Source organism: Rhipicephalus sanguineus, chromosome 1, assembly GCF_013339695.2.
Source record: "Rhipicephalus sanguineus isolate Rsan-2018 chromosome 1, BIME_Rsan_1.4, whole genome shotgun sequence".
In the NCBI taxonomy this organism is placed as follows: domain Eukaryota; kingdom Metazoa; phylum Arthropoda; class Arachnida; order Ixodida; family Ixodidae; genus Rhipicephalus; species Rhipicephalus sanguineus.
In genome coordinates, this window is record NC_051176.1 from 221,280,756 (window position 1) to 221,295,119 (window position 14,364).

The 14,364-nt window shown below is 45.1% G+C and overlaps 1 protein-coding gene across 1 annotated transcript in view; it reads left to right on the plus strand.

Moving 5' to 3' along the window:
* Nucleotides 1-14,364, plus strand: part of LOC119372661 (adenylate cyclase type 2) — a 597,485-nt gene that overhangs the window by 564,763 nt on the left and 18,358 nt on the right. The window contains exons 12-14 of the mRNA XM_037643118.2: nucleotides 3,430-3,594; nucleotides 7,980-8,064; nucleotides 13,771-13,911. Coding sequence (XP_037499046.1) covers nucleotides 3,430-3,594; nucleotides 7,980-8,064; nucleotides 13,771-13,911 — 391 coding nt within the window. The remainder of the gene's footprint in view (nucleotides 1-3,429; nucleotides 3,595-7,979; nucleotides 8,065-13,770; nucleotides 13,912-14,364) is intronic.

A 14,364-nucleotide genomic window follows, 5' to 3' on the forward strand; every position in this document is an offset into this window, starting at 1 on the left:
TTAGTGCAGCAAGCACAGCACATATTAAGGCAAAAGTCTTATATGTCTGTATTGGCGGTGATCTTGTGCAAAGGCCAGCGAGAGCCAGGCTGGGCCAAAAAAAAAAAACCCTCGGTGCTGCTCCGAGCAAAGAACAAGGTTCGGGCCAGGCATTCTGCTTGGCAGTCAAGTGTTCTACCACAGAGCCACGCTAGTGCTTAAAATTGCTTTGGCAAAAATACCCTATACAGGCGTACTGTCGGGCAAGGAGTCACGTTAGCGGACGCAATATTGCGGTGCAGAAGCCTAGAATCGCACCAGGTGCCACACCATATGAGTTGCCTAACGACTGAGTGATGGAAAGCCTTCCACTCATTACAAAGGGCTCGTTACATCGTTCATAGTCATCGGCAGCCACAGCATTAAAAATGTGTGTAGCTGCGTAGGTTCGCGTATTGCCTGAGAGACGCGTAGTGAGTACTTCGCTAAAGTCTGCATACCTTTGAAGAAGTAATTGTTTTATTATTCAGATGTTTGCCCAATGGCATGCGCAAATAAATATATAAATCTATGCCGGTTTCCGTGATGTTACATCAGCAGTACTCTATGGTTGGGCCCATAGAGCCACGAATCATAGTCCGGTGGTCTCGTGGGTTGAAGGCCCACGGTTTTCAGGTAGGGCCGTCGTATCTGGTTCAGGCCAGGGAATGTCCATAAGAGGTGTTTGATCGTAGCCGCTGACGCTTCATTTGAACAATATGGGCAAGTATCCCCAAATGGTCCATGGAGATGTGGCCAAGCATATGTGAGCGATGGAGGCACACAAAAACTGAAGTGCTCGCATGAGGCGTTCAAAGGGTCAATCTAATGCCAAACATATGTATAGTCGCGCCCTCAATATGACTTGCAACATGACAGCGCGGGGCCTCAGGAGTTCAAGTGTCGCGCATGGCCTGAACTTGCCCTCATTATCACAACTAAATGATATTTTCTTACTTGGCATAATCTCCGAGTGAGAGAACCACGCTTAGTCGTAGAAGTAAGGGCTAGTGAAAGCCGTGGGTTATCCTAGAACTCGTCAGGCTACGCGCGCCCATGTTGCAAGTCATTAAGCTCGACTGTACATGCTCGTTGCGGCTCATTTGTCCTACATGAGTGCGGCCAGGCTTCCGCCTTCGTGTGTTACAAGAGTGTAACACCTGCCGAATTTTCGTACAGTCACGAGCGAAAGTTTCGGGATGATGCTACCAGCAAAAAATCAAAAGTTCTACTAGCACAGCTCAACAACGTGGAGTTGCTTCAGTGCATTGCATCAGTATAACATGCGTACCCCAAACTCACAGAGAAGATGGACCATTCGATTTCAACCACCATACTCGGGCTGCAAAGAAATAATTTTTTGAAGCACCAATTGGTCCTCAAACCTTTGCTCGCGACTGTACATACACGGTTGTTCAATAAAAGGGGAACACATCATTTGTATGCGCATTACTTTCCGCTCCTGACCGATGTACGAGTTACGTCTGCCTCTGGCCCTTTCATCTCATCAGCAGTACTCTTTCATCTTTCATCTCAGACAATTCAAACCGGCGTAACGTTTTCATTAATTCGCCCTATACTCTAATGTAGATACGGATTCGTAAAAGATAAGTCTGCATAGTTTATATTCCAAATTTAGGTTGCCAAGAGCACTTTAATACTAATGGGGTGCTTTAGCTAACATTGAGCAAACGTTTACATTACACTGGCACTGCATAATGAGAGTACACATATCACAAGGCCTAGATGTGAAGAGTAACAACGAACAGATACGTTACTGAAGCAATAGTGCTTACGCTAGAATTTTTCGAAAGAGAAATTTTCAGCCAACCCTAATGTTAGACATACCATTAGTGAAGCCACTGGAGAACACAAATCCTTATGACTCCGGCCCCATGTCCCTTATTTACAAAAAGCTCTTACGCTATGTTTCAGCCAATCGTTAAGCAGGAAGGCAAAAATAGTAGGAAAGGCAGGAAGGCTGGCCAATTGTCAGACCGGCTGGCTACATTGTGTTGAAAATGGGGGTAAGAGGAATGAAAGACAAATAAAAGAGATGTTACAAAAAAAGAAAGGGAAGGGAACAGAAAAAAGAAAGAAAAAGGTAAGGGAGAGTACGACACTTAAATTCTGTATCCAAGGCCATTGCTCATAAGAAGCGCGTCAGCGCTTTCGAAGCAATCTGTGCTGAGGACGGCATCGGCCGGTGTCCCAGGAGCTTTTTCTGCGACAAAGGGCGCTTGTCAAGTCTATCTAACGCGTTTGAAAGTTCTGCTTTCGGTACACTGAGGCGAGGACACTCACAGAGAAAATGGACAATCGTTTCCTCGCAGCTACAATTATCGCACGCAGGTTTGTTAGCCGTTCCGATCCGAAAGGAGTCGATATTTGTGAACGTGACGCGAGTTCACAAGTGGCACAGAACTGTCTCCTCAGCTCGAGATATTCCTGACGAAAGACGAAGCTATAGATTCGTATCCAAGTTGTGGAGACGAGCGTACGTAGATTCCGTCGAGTTCCACTCTGCAAATGTAAGTTCACGTGTCAGTGAAAGAAACCTTGTAGCTGCGTCAGTTCTGGATAACGGTATAGCTACACATTGGAGATCATTGTAAGCACATTGGGCGGCCTCGTCTGCACGGTCGTTTTCTTAGATATCGCAATGGCCCGGTGTGCGCTGATACGTTATGTCATGTTTTTTCTATATTACGTGGTTTTGCAGAAGCCTTATGTCAGCGAATCCGTCACCATAAAATTGAAGACATCGCATTTCGCATCATCGACGGCTGCACAACTCACCGCCTTTCGTGCTGCACTAGTGTTCGTAATTCTAGAACCTTCACAGGCATGGTCAATCTTCTCCGACTCCAAGGCAGTACTCCTGTGTATTATGTCACTGTTTCGTCATAGACCTAATGAACAGCCAATCGTTAAGCAGGACACTCGACTGCTGACCCGAAGGTCGTGGGATCGAATCCCAGCCGCGGTGGCCGCATTGCGATGGAAGCGAAATGCTAGAGGCCCGTGTACTTAGATTTAGGTGCACGCTAAAGAACCCCAGGTAGTCGAAATTTCCACAGCCCCCTACTACGACGTCTCTCATAATCATCTCGTTGTTTTGGGACGTAAAGCCCCAGCAATTATTATATCGTTAAGCAGGACAGATCCTAAGAACGTAAAAGTTCCGTAAATTCGGCCCCATAGCTCATGTTCACGAAAAACGTCTTACTCTAGAATTATTCGTATAAGAAAATTTCTGCCAATCTTGACGTTGCACTATCATTAACGATGCCGACTGTCCTATGGCAAAGTGTGCTTACTAGTGGAAAGATCTGTGAATTCGGCGACAGTTCTTTAGGTAGCCCACATGTTTCTTTTTACTCGCCTTATAAACCGAGTGGCGAACCGCAGGCGCTGCTCTCCTGATGGCCTGAATCCTGTGCTGCTGCGCTTCGAAGATACAAACTTGGAGTCCCAGTTTCAGAACCAACCGGACCCCCAATTCCCACAGTGCGTCGTCGGCTCGGCGCTGCTATTCACCACCATTGTCATCGTACAGCTTCTCACGCTCCAAGTGTAAGGCTACGATTATTTACAAACATTTTTTGGGAGCCACGCGCGCATGAGTGCACAGCCTTGTTCGTTACGACTTATCCTGTTTGGACGTAGACATTTGTCACTTTATATCACTATAGCACGCAGAAGACCTCCCACGTTATTTCATTTTGTTAGTTTTCCTAGTGCGATTGTCAAACAGCAACGCTCTCACTGGCGGGTATTCTACCGAGTCGTTCAAAAATACTAGCCGAAACTTCTTTCTTTCTTTCTTTCTTTCTTTCTTTCTTTCTTTCTTTCTTTCTTCCTTCCTTCCTTTCTTTCTTTCTTTCTTTCTTTCTTTCTTTCTTTCTTTCTTTCTTTCTTTCTTTCTTTCTTTCTTTCTTTGTCATTAACGAGGATATCTGTATATATCTTGGCGTGCGCTTCCTCTTTTACCTCAAGCGTTCTCTGCATTTTTCCTGCTTTTTATTCTAACTTTCACCTAGCCATCTGCCCGCTTGACCTTGTGTGATCGTGTCTGCGCTGAAACACTGTTTTAACTTGGTCTCGTCAGCGCACTTTCGCCTCCTACCAATTTTCTGGCGAAGTACTGCTTTCTTTCACAACTGCTGTACCTTACAGACAAAGCACGCTTTACAGGAGCGAGCAAGCTGGGGGGGGGGGGGGGGTCGGAGATCTCTGTTCGTTCCGCGTTCGTTCTGGTGGTGTTACGTCACAAAAGTGGGCGGTCCGCAGCTCTCTTCCGCCGAGAGGAAGAGGACAGCCAATCGTCAAGCGGTGAGCGGCGAGCTTTCCGGAAGTAGACGCGCATCGTTTGTCCTCGGCAAAGGGACCGAATATTTCAAAACGAAGTGTTTCTCGCCTTCTAATAAATACAGTTGTTATACGAAAAGATATTGTTTTTCTTTTCAAGCTCAAGCTTTTTCTGAAACAGCAATAGCTTTGAGTGCTGATATTTATTGGTGTTAGTTTTTCTAACGTGCTTGCTATGTTAAGGCGCGCGCGAAAAAAAAAAGAAAAGTAGCGGTTGGCGCAGTTTTTCAAAATGTCGTCCCACCGGAATGTCTGGTTTGGCTCCCGGGTGTCGGATCGTCAAAGGGAGTTTCTGCTGGCTTTTATAAAATAGCACCCACAGATGGCTACGCCGTCGCGCCCGCTGGGGCCGTCGTTCACGAGTGAGGACCGGGACGACACCTGGCAAGAGCTGGTAGCGCTTTTGAACTAAGAAGTCCCTGCGCGTAAGACCACAGCCCAGTGGCAGGCCCGTTCATTTCGTTCGCACTGTTCGTTTCGAGAACTGAAAGCGACGCCGCACTCGCTCATGGCTTCAAACGCATCTCGCACCTCCAACCGCAAAAGAAGCACACGTCGCAAGCGCCATTTTCTGAAAATCAGCTGTTGCGGCAGCCGCAACCGCCGCATCATGCCGTGCGAAGCCGTTTGTTTGCTCGAGAGAATGCGTGCGAACGGCCTCGCGATCCGCTCGTTTGTAGCAGACGACATGCTCGTTATGACGCGGTATGACGTCACCAAAAAATAAAAGATCAAGCAAAAAGAAAAATGGCTACGCCCCTCAGAGACGTGGTTTTTCCGGCTTCGGCTAATCGCGTGCGCCGCCAGAATGGGTGCAGAACGAACGGCGCAGAACAGAGATCTCCGATCACCCTAGTCGTTATGACGCGATATGACGTCACCAAAAAAGAAAAGATCAAGCAAAAAAAAAAGAAATGGCGACACCCCCCGGCCTTGAGTGGAATCTCCCGCTTCAGCCAATCAGCGCGCTTGTTCTTCCCCAGGAGAACGAACAAGCGGAACGAAGAGATCTCCGATTGCCCCCCTGGTTCTGGAGCAAATTTGCGCCAAGAGTAATAAGCGTGCGTTCTTGCAAAGCTTAGATTTAAAGTACAACGATACGTTCACGAAGAACTGCCATTAAAATAAAAAGCGTCTATGTACAAAACTAACAGGTACTACTTTTTATCTTTACTATGAGATACTAAATGAAGCCATAGATCGCAGATTTCAATGTCTGCAGACCTTGGCCCCCTGCTTTAGCTTTCTTCAGAACATCAAGTAATTGTGGAATCGTATGAAGACAAACAAAAGAAATACAAGTTTGTCGCGGCATCTTTTATATATGAAAAGCTACATATTTATTCTTGGAGTGCGATTGTTAAGCTCTTAGTTTTGACAACAGTGCACACAAAGAGCCACAGCAAAGGACAGCGTGTCAAAAAATAATTGGAGCAGACTGCCAGTCCTGAACATTCGAGGTCACTAAACAAAGGGTAACTCAGTTGTCTTCCTTTATTTGGGTAATAATGGAGCACCTGCAACCAGCACAGAGACGTCTTTTCCTCTCCTTCACGTGCTCCAAACGTGTTTCTGATGTTCTTAAACGAAGGAGAAACAGATTTTCATTGCCACGAGGACATGCCTCTTTAGATAACTCGCTTAATAGAACTGCGAGTTCTTCCCTCATTCCGCAGCACACCTTCATCCACAAGCCTTGCGCATTAAGGCTTGCTCGCGCAGTTCTTTTGCATGGCCGATAATGGACAAGATTTCGCAAATGCGGAAGCGGAAAGTAAAAAAAAAGAGAAACGGCAAAACTTGACTTTCGTTTATGGACCATGAATAAGAGCGAGAGAGAACACTTAAGTCATTTATTCACTAATTGGCGAGGAGAGTTCCTCCACTCAGACCCACTTCGCTCCGGGAAAGTTAGTTGTCAGATTTTTGTTCTACTTTTATTTTTTCCTCGCTGTCGGAAAGAACACGGGCGCGTCGAATCCCATAGGCGCACTCATTGTTTGCACATTTGCTACGAAGGGCGGCTGAGAGCGCTTGCCGGAAAATCTTATTTGTCTAGTGCCGGCTTTTCGACGGTATCTTGCTGTAACAGTGGTCACAAAGAAGATATAACGCACTAGTTTACAGTTTCGTGAAGCAATGACGCAATTGGATACATTACTAATGCAGATTAATGCAGTGTAAGAGGCACAAAAAAAGTAGTATCGGTGTGCTAAGCAGTATCCTTTCGATAATTGCTGTATTGAAGCTAAGCGCATAAAGCTTTGGACTAAGCTTATCCATAACCATTAGAACGGAACAACATTCGATTCATCAGTACTCCCTTTTGGGCGAATTGGTGTATTGCAGAGCAAGGGAGTAACAGCGCGAACGCACACCCACAAGAGAGACGACACGGATACACAAGCGCTTTTGTGTCCGTGTCGTCTCTCTTGTGGGTGTGCGTTCGCGCTGTTACTCCGTTGCTCAAATTTCGATTTTTAACGCATTTGTGCTTACGCCGTACTTCTTTTTTTTTTTGCAATTTCAGAAGAAATACGGCTTGAAACCCCTTCATGCCTTCAACCTGCACTTTTGACCATTTTCTTGTGCTTATAGTTAGAACTTTGCAAGAGCACGTATGTCGTTCAAACGAAGTTCTACACTCTTGGCGTAAATTGTAGCGAATGTAAAATATCCAAGGTAATGGTGCGGGAAAGAAGAACGAAAAAACTCAACTTCGTTCGCAATTATGTTGTCAGTGTACCTGTTTCATGAATTTAAAAAAGGTAAACAGCCGCTGCACCTAGCCTGAATTTTAGCGCTCGTGCGTGCGTGTATAATTTTTTTTTTACTATGCATATAGAACGCACTACACTGTCTTTAGCTTATGTGCACTGTATCGTTCGGTGTGACTGCTTTGGTGCCACGCAGTCATTGTGCGCCACTTATGTCACTGTCGCACATTTAGCGCCACACTCATTAAATGGTAGTGCTCGGGCACTGTATTAATGCCGGCGTTCCTTAGTAAACTCGCTCATGCGTTTCGACAGAACTATGCATACAACCAAAGCTTACGCGCTATAAATAAAATATGCAATGCGCGATACTAACCACGAAATCAAAAGACGATAGCGGATGAACAGACGCCGAAAAAGGAATAGGAAAAAACAAAAAAAAAATGATCTTGGAGGCCCGAAAACTTTTTTTGAGCCGCTAGATAGCAAAGAAACTGGCATCCTCGTTTTAAAGATAACCATGAGTCGTGAACATTTATTAATTTATTTACCAGTAATTGAATTGTTTGGCAAAAGTGACATAAGTTCGTTCATTTACTCTCACAGGAAGTTGGTGTAATACTAATGCAACAATGTACACCCCTTCTGTCGATGTTCGCGAGACTGTGGCAATACAATCTGTCGAGTGGAAAGTCGTGTAAAGAAGAAAAAAGTGGCTTTCATCCGGGGACCTACGCTTCATGAAGGCAGGGTTCGCGGTCTCCGCTGAAGCGAACGAAAACATTGCGCTGCCCTGAAACAATGTACGCGTGCCGCGAAAATGGACGGGTGGCCGGGGCCACTAATCGACACTACGGTTCTCCCGCATCCCAGGCACCTGATGCTCCTGTGCGTGCTCGCCTCGGCCTCCATTGTCCTGGGCGTGCTCACCTTGGCCGCATGCACGCGCCAGTGTCAGGTAACCACTTCAGAGCCTCTCATGCTGCGAGCTATTTTCTGGTCGCGCGCTACTGCTTACCTACTGCGGCAATTACCTTGCTTTCATTTCTGTCGCTTTTCGTTGGCCGTAAAGGCATCATTTCTTATTACGCTCGCAAGGTGCGATGTGCACAATTTGTTGGCTAAACGACACTTAGTTGTGTCTGATCTGTACTTTAATCTGTAGCTGAAATGCGACAAGATACAATGTTGAATGAAACGATATAATATACAATATACATCGCAAGTTAGTACAAGAAGGACTACGGGAAAAAGAACGGATAAACCATCAAAAAACAAAAAGAATAGACGATTTCACACGCATTTCGCGGCTGGCACTTCCTGAGAATGTAACTGTCTAGACGGCTCCTCCCGTCGCGCGAACGTCTGACGTGAGCTGGTTATTAGGTAAATGACCTTTTTCCTTCTACGCTCAAAAGGCTGTTCAAAACTGTTTTCAGTTACACACGTTTCACTGAATAGCACATGAATAGCAAAACTGGCGAATTTGGACTTATTCACAGTAGCAGCCAGCAAGAAGATGCAAACACAGAGACGCGATGTGCGGGGCACGCGCTGAACCAGCAGAAATCAGCCGAGTTCAGCGATTCTTCCGGCTATGAACATGTTTGCAGCATTCCCTGACAGCAGACATCGCCATAGCCTGAAAGGCGGCCTCTTTGCAACACACGCCACATATTCGTCCTGCTGTGGCCTCTGAAATGAAGGCACACGCGTCGCTATCTGACGGACGAAACACGGCGGAAATTAGAAACTCATGTCGGCGCGTTGTAATTGCAGAGTTCAAACCCAATGAATGCCCGTTCATTAGGCATCGGAAGAGCATCAGTAGCGAAATATTCGTTCCCAAACCGTGCTAAGCAAATACGTTGGCGTATCGCGCGGCCGTGCCTCTTAGCGCCGGAGAAAGTCCACTAGAGAAAATAACACTCAGGCCGCCGCTGTATCTCGCGGCGCCATTTCTCCACCGGATTACCTTGTATTTTGCCTTTCAAATCTTACGAAAAACGGGTGTTGCTTTTAGCAGTAGATGGCTCTAACCTCGTTATTCCAATTTATACGCAAATGTGATTAACTACATGTGTATGACAGAAAAAAGCACTCGTTATATTGTGTTTCACCTAATTTTTGTCGTAATTAATGCGTTAGTATTACATCTGTGGCAATATCATCGCTTTTTTTCTTTCATTTTCTCAAGCACGCTGTACGGACACATCTTAAATTATGAATGAATGAATGAAAGTACACCTTTCCGATTCCAACTTCGGCATTAAGTAAAAAAAAAACGGAAGAAGCCTACCGTCCGCTGCACCACCGCTGCAGCAAAGGCTGTGAGCAGTGGCGATAAATATGTACTTAACTGCCAGGATATGAACTCCCATTTCGACTATTGTCCGCTGTGGAAGGCATAAAAATTGAAAATGGCAGAACCAACCACGTGCTTGCGTTGTTAAAGTTATCCACTCCGATGCTCGCATTCGTGTATGGTCGCCGGGAGGATTTCGGTTGGAAGTTTTACGATGCATGGGCAGGCGCGTTCTTTCGCAAATGCCGAGCTCGCCCACAATGTCCGGGTAACAGCAGTCGTAAGTGAAATAAACGGCAAGTACGGCTGGTATCACCATTTTCCGAGCGATTAATTTTATGAAGCTTCTCTCTGCGCCTTGTGTCCTCGCGTCGCGAAGAAATTAAAGCTCAGAAAGGTTTTATGGCACGCGCGCCAACATCGGCGAAGCCTTGAATGCCTCTGTACTTTGTCGAAAATTGTCTGGGGACTAACTATAGCGGACAGTGGTAGAGACTACATAAATTATGGCGACCTACACGGCTCGTGTGCGCGGCGCGCTCAGAGAGCGCGCTGTTTACTACGCTTTATCGCGTACAGTTCCCTTAACAAATTACGAAAGCGAAGAAACTTACGAACAACATCGCATACCTGCTCATATTCTTTACATCGCTTTTTACCAAAACAAATTGCCTATCGATGCGGCTTTCTAGCAACTATTTTATACATTCTGTCTTGATCTGTCCGCCTCTCTATGTCTCTGTTCTTTTTTTAAGAGCGATTTTGGGGTAATTGTGTGCTGCTAATAACTCGCTGCGTCAACAGCTGTTGAGTCGTCGCGGCGGCTTAGTGGTTACGGTGCTCAGCTGCTGACCCGAAAGTCGAGGATTCGGTCCCGGCCGCGGCGGTCGCAGCTCGATGGAGGCGGCACGCTGGAGGTCCCTGCAGTGTACACTGCGCGTGGTCGAAATTATTCGGAGTTCTCCACTACGGCGTCTCTCATAGCCTGACTTGCTCCGGGACGTTAAATCCCATAAACCAACAAACCAACTAACGTTAACAGCTGCAAAAAGTCACGGCTTTAAATATCCCTTGCATGAACGCACGCAGGCGGTGCGACTGGATTTTCTACTCGTGGCGGTAGTATCCATTGCAGGGAAGTCCTGGCAACTGGTTCCAGTGGCCGAGCTAGCTGATGGACCGGCGATTACATATCAGCGACAAATTTTTCGTGCAGTTTTCTCTTTCTTTTCTTTTTGTCAGACTTTGAACATAAACCAGAAATATTTTTATCGTTATTGACGTACATAATTTCCTTTCTTTAGCATTTCTTTATTTTTGTTAACAAAAAAAACGACTACTTTTTCTATGTTTTCATTGGTTGTTACTGTATGTTGGCTTAATAATGATGGAGCCCCACAATTTCTCTCTTCGATCATATACATAACTCAGCACAAACGCGTTAAAAACATGTTTCCAAAATTCCAATACGTTCTTCGTCTGTAGTCTGTTAAATTGTATGCACAGACACACACCTTATGTTCTACTGCGTTCTTGAGCACAGCTCATGCGTATATTTTCCTTATATTAATTCAAATGCCTCATCTGAAGTGGCAAGTCTTGCATAGAGCAGGGTTGAAATGCCCAGCTTCCATCAAGATCTCACTTATACAACGTCTTCCATGCGTGCGCGGTTTCCTTGTTGCAAAATATCTCATAGATTGCACTGGACGAGCCTTTCTTTTTGCTGCTTGCAAGTAATTGCACTTTGTCATTGCTGACTTCACATTTAGTAGACAGTTCACAGATGTTATCGCATGTTGAGCCTCTGTGGAGTGGGAGCGCGTCAAGCTTGCAAGTTAGTTTTCTTCCTCGAGGAATGGCGAAATCGAAAATCATTACCGAACACAGCTTTGGCACTGCTGAGACATCGCTCTCCGGAATGTACTAAAAGGTGGATCGGAGATGCAGTAAAGGTTATTCCGCAAACTAATGCAACGTAGTCGTCAACGTAACGAAAAAAATACCGAGCGCCCGAGAATGTTAAGCGGCGCACTAGCTGCGGTTTATTTTACTTCGTATCTTCTCACTTTCTTTTTCGTGTGTGGCAACACGGAACTAAAAATGCAAGCACCGTCATACATCGGCATAATTTACATTTACAGTTGCGATTTACATTTGCGTCTCTTCGTGTCGATGGCGAGAGCAGCCAGCGATACAGACAAACACAACAGAGCATTTAGCAAGAGTGATGTATAAGCTGTTCGGTACGATTTTCACGATAACGAGCAGGTAGCGCGATGCAGTGATGACAAAGAAGCGCTTGTTGTTTCGCGCTGCCTTCTTCCTTTATCACAGAAGTTGTGCTTATCATTAAGATATATAAGAAAACATGTTTTTCTAGCGAAGCCGTCGGGAAGTGAAAAAAATTGCGGCAGGAGCACTTTTAACACTACTTCGTCATTCTGGCTCATTTCCCTTTTAAATTCTGCTCTTAAGCACAAACCATCCACACTTTTCTGTCAAGTTACTACGTGTAACCTTTAGCCATGCATCATACGCTACCACAATTGCTCAGGTTTTACTGATGAAGTCAGAAATTGAAGTATTGTTTTCTTAGATATGGTCCCTTTTTTACATATATAATTTGGGCACATCTGCTATATTTAGGAAGAAAATTCCGATGTAAGTCTGTTGAATACAGGGTTAAAAGTGGGTCTGGTACTTCGCTTTCTTATGTGCATGCTAGCCATAATGGAGTGCTAGGATAATCCTAAATGACGGAGTGTCTTAATTATTATACTTTCAAGATCATTAATGCTTGCAACATAAACTACAGTTACATTTGATTAATGAATGAAACATTTATTTATTTTGGTTAGTTGATTCGCCTAAGCAAAAACGAAATGCCAGACACATAAAAAAAGGATCGCCAACAAGGTGCGAAGTGGTTCATAAAAATGGTGAACAACGAGCTGTGATGAAACGCTTTTTCTAGCTGCTTAAACACCTGAGAAACTAAATGTTAGTCCGATCTAAATGACATGCTGGAACCTATCTGAAGCTCTGTGTTCATAAGCCAAGGCCCTTTGATCATTGGCCGTTTTAGCCAACTTACGAACGAGATTGAGCTAGTTGGTGCTAATGCACTTGGTGTGGCGCATTTACTAACACGAGAAACCCAACGAGAATAATTTTGGGCAAGACAGAGCGCTAGACTTCAACTGACTTTTTTTTTTCACTAAACATGCGAAGAGGCTAACGTATACACAACCAAATGCTCCAACAGATGCTCGAAAGAAAGGGTTACACAGAAGAAACAGAATGCGCAGTGAAATGACAGGAAAGAGATTACCGCGCATGACTATCCATTACAAATCATTGGCTACAAGGTTCCTCTTAAGGTGCATCGCTTGTTTTTCTGTAAGTGGCATTGAAGTCGATGGCGCAGAAAACAATGAAGGCGTTGCTAATGTAGATATTGCGGACAGGTCTCTGAGACTGCTCCTACACTTGATGGGCATCTTCAAGTGTGCTGGTGATGAGTGTTCTCTCTCTCTCTCTCGCTCCCTTTCTATCTCTTTACCCCGTTTCGCCCATTCCCCCAAAGCAGGGTAGCAAACTGCGTCTGGAGAACCTCCCTGCCTTATCCTTGCTTCTATCTGTCTTTTCTCCTCCACGAGAGGCTAAAGTTTCAATAATCGGGTAACGAAACGCATCCAGACTAAATGCGACAAGTGATTTTTTGTAGTTGTTGTTGTTGTTGTTGTTTTTCAGTTTTACGCACTTTTACTAGGGTTTGAGGACGGAGGGTGTTGGTACAGCATATTACATGGTGGACTGCACAACACTGACGCAACAAAAGAGAGAAACACATTGTCCTGCGTGCCCCGTCAATTCTGCGCAATGCGCGATCTGGCGTGTAGTTTTAATAATATTTGTTAGGGTTTTAGGTCCCAAAACCACGATATGATTATGTGAGACGCCGTAGTGGAGGGCTCCGGAAATTTCGACCACCTGGGGTTCTTTAACGTGCACCTAAATCTAAGCACACGGGCCTCTAGCATTTTGCATCCATCGATATGCAGCGGCCACGGCCGGGATTCGACCCCGTGAACGTTTAGAGTAAGCAATCAAGTACTATCGCCACTAGACCACCGCGGCGTGTTTCTGGCGTGTAGTTTTACACTGAGTGATCACCCAGAACGAAACTGTTTTGTTGGTCAGAACAGAAGTGCTTTGTAGGTCATCATACCTGTCTAAAATATATATTTGTATGCATGAGCAATGCTACTGTGACATCAATAAATAACGACGTATTCCTTCTTGTGACCTCTTAGCTAAAAAAACTGTTTCCGTCTTTTTTTTTTTCTTTGTAAGAGTATGGACGGCGAGACTTCAGCGCACACCACAGCAATCCATCCCGCGTGCATTCCTGGACTTGCGGGAAGTCTGCTGCTTCGCATCCTGTTCTTCATTACCACAGTCCTCTTCATTATGTCGGCGACTTTCATAAACATGGTACGTGTGCTGCTCATCGCGTCTACACTCGGATATCAATAAAATAATTAAAATGTAGAAAATATGCGTAACAGGTTTGGGTGTAGCGCCGCGTAAAAACGCTAATAATATCAGGAAAGAGGCGCAATGAAACCTGCAATGAAATACCAACTAGCCTGCATTGGCACCCTTGTTCAGTATGCGTCACAGCATTATTTCTTCTTCTGTGTTAAAGCAATAGAAATACAACAACATAAGTAGACGCATACCCTTACGAAAGAGCACTACAAAACAGCATAATTACCATTCTCCTCAGCATCTTTCATAACACCGCCTAAGAATAGAGCTGTGTACATTTTCTGATATTTGCATGAATAAGACCAATCAATCAAAACACAAATGCATAGCCCCGAGGGCTGCCATTTCTTAGAGCGAGCACCATTCTGTCCAAGGAGGGCCAAATAAATAAGCAAT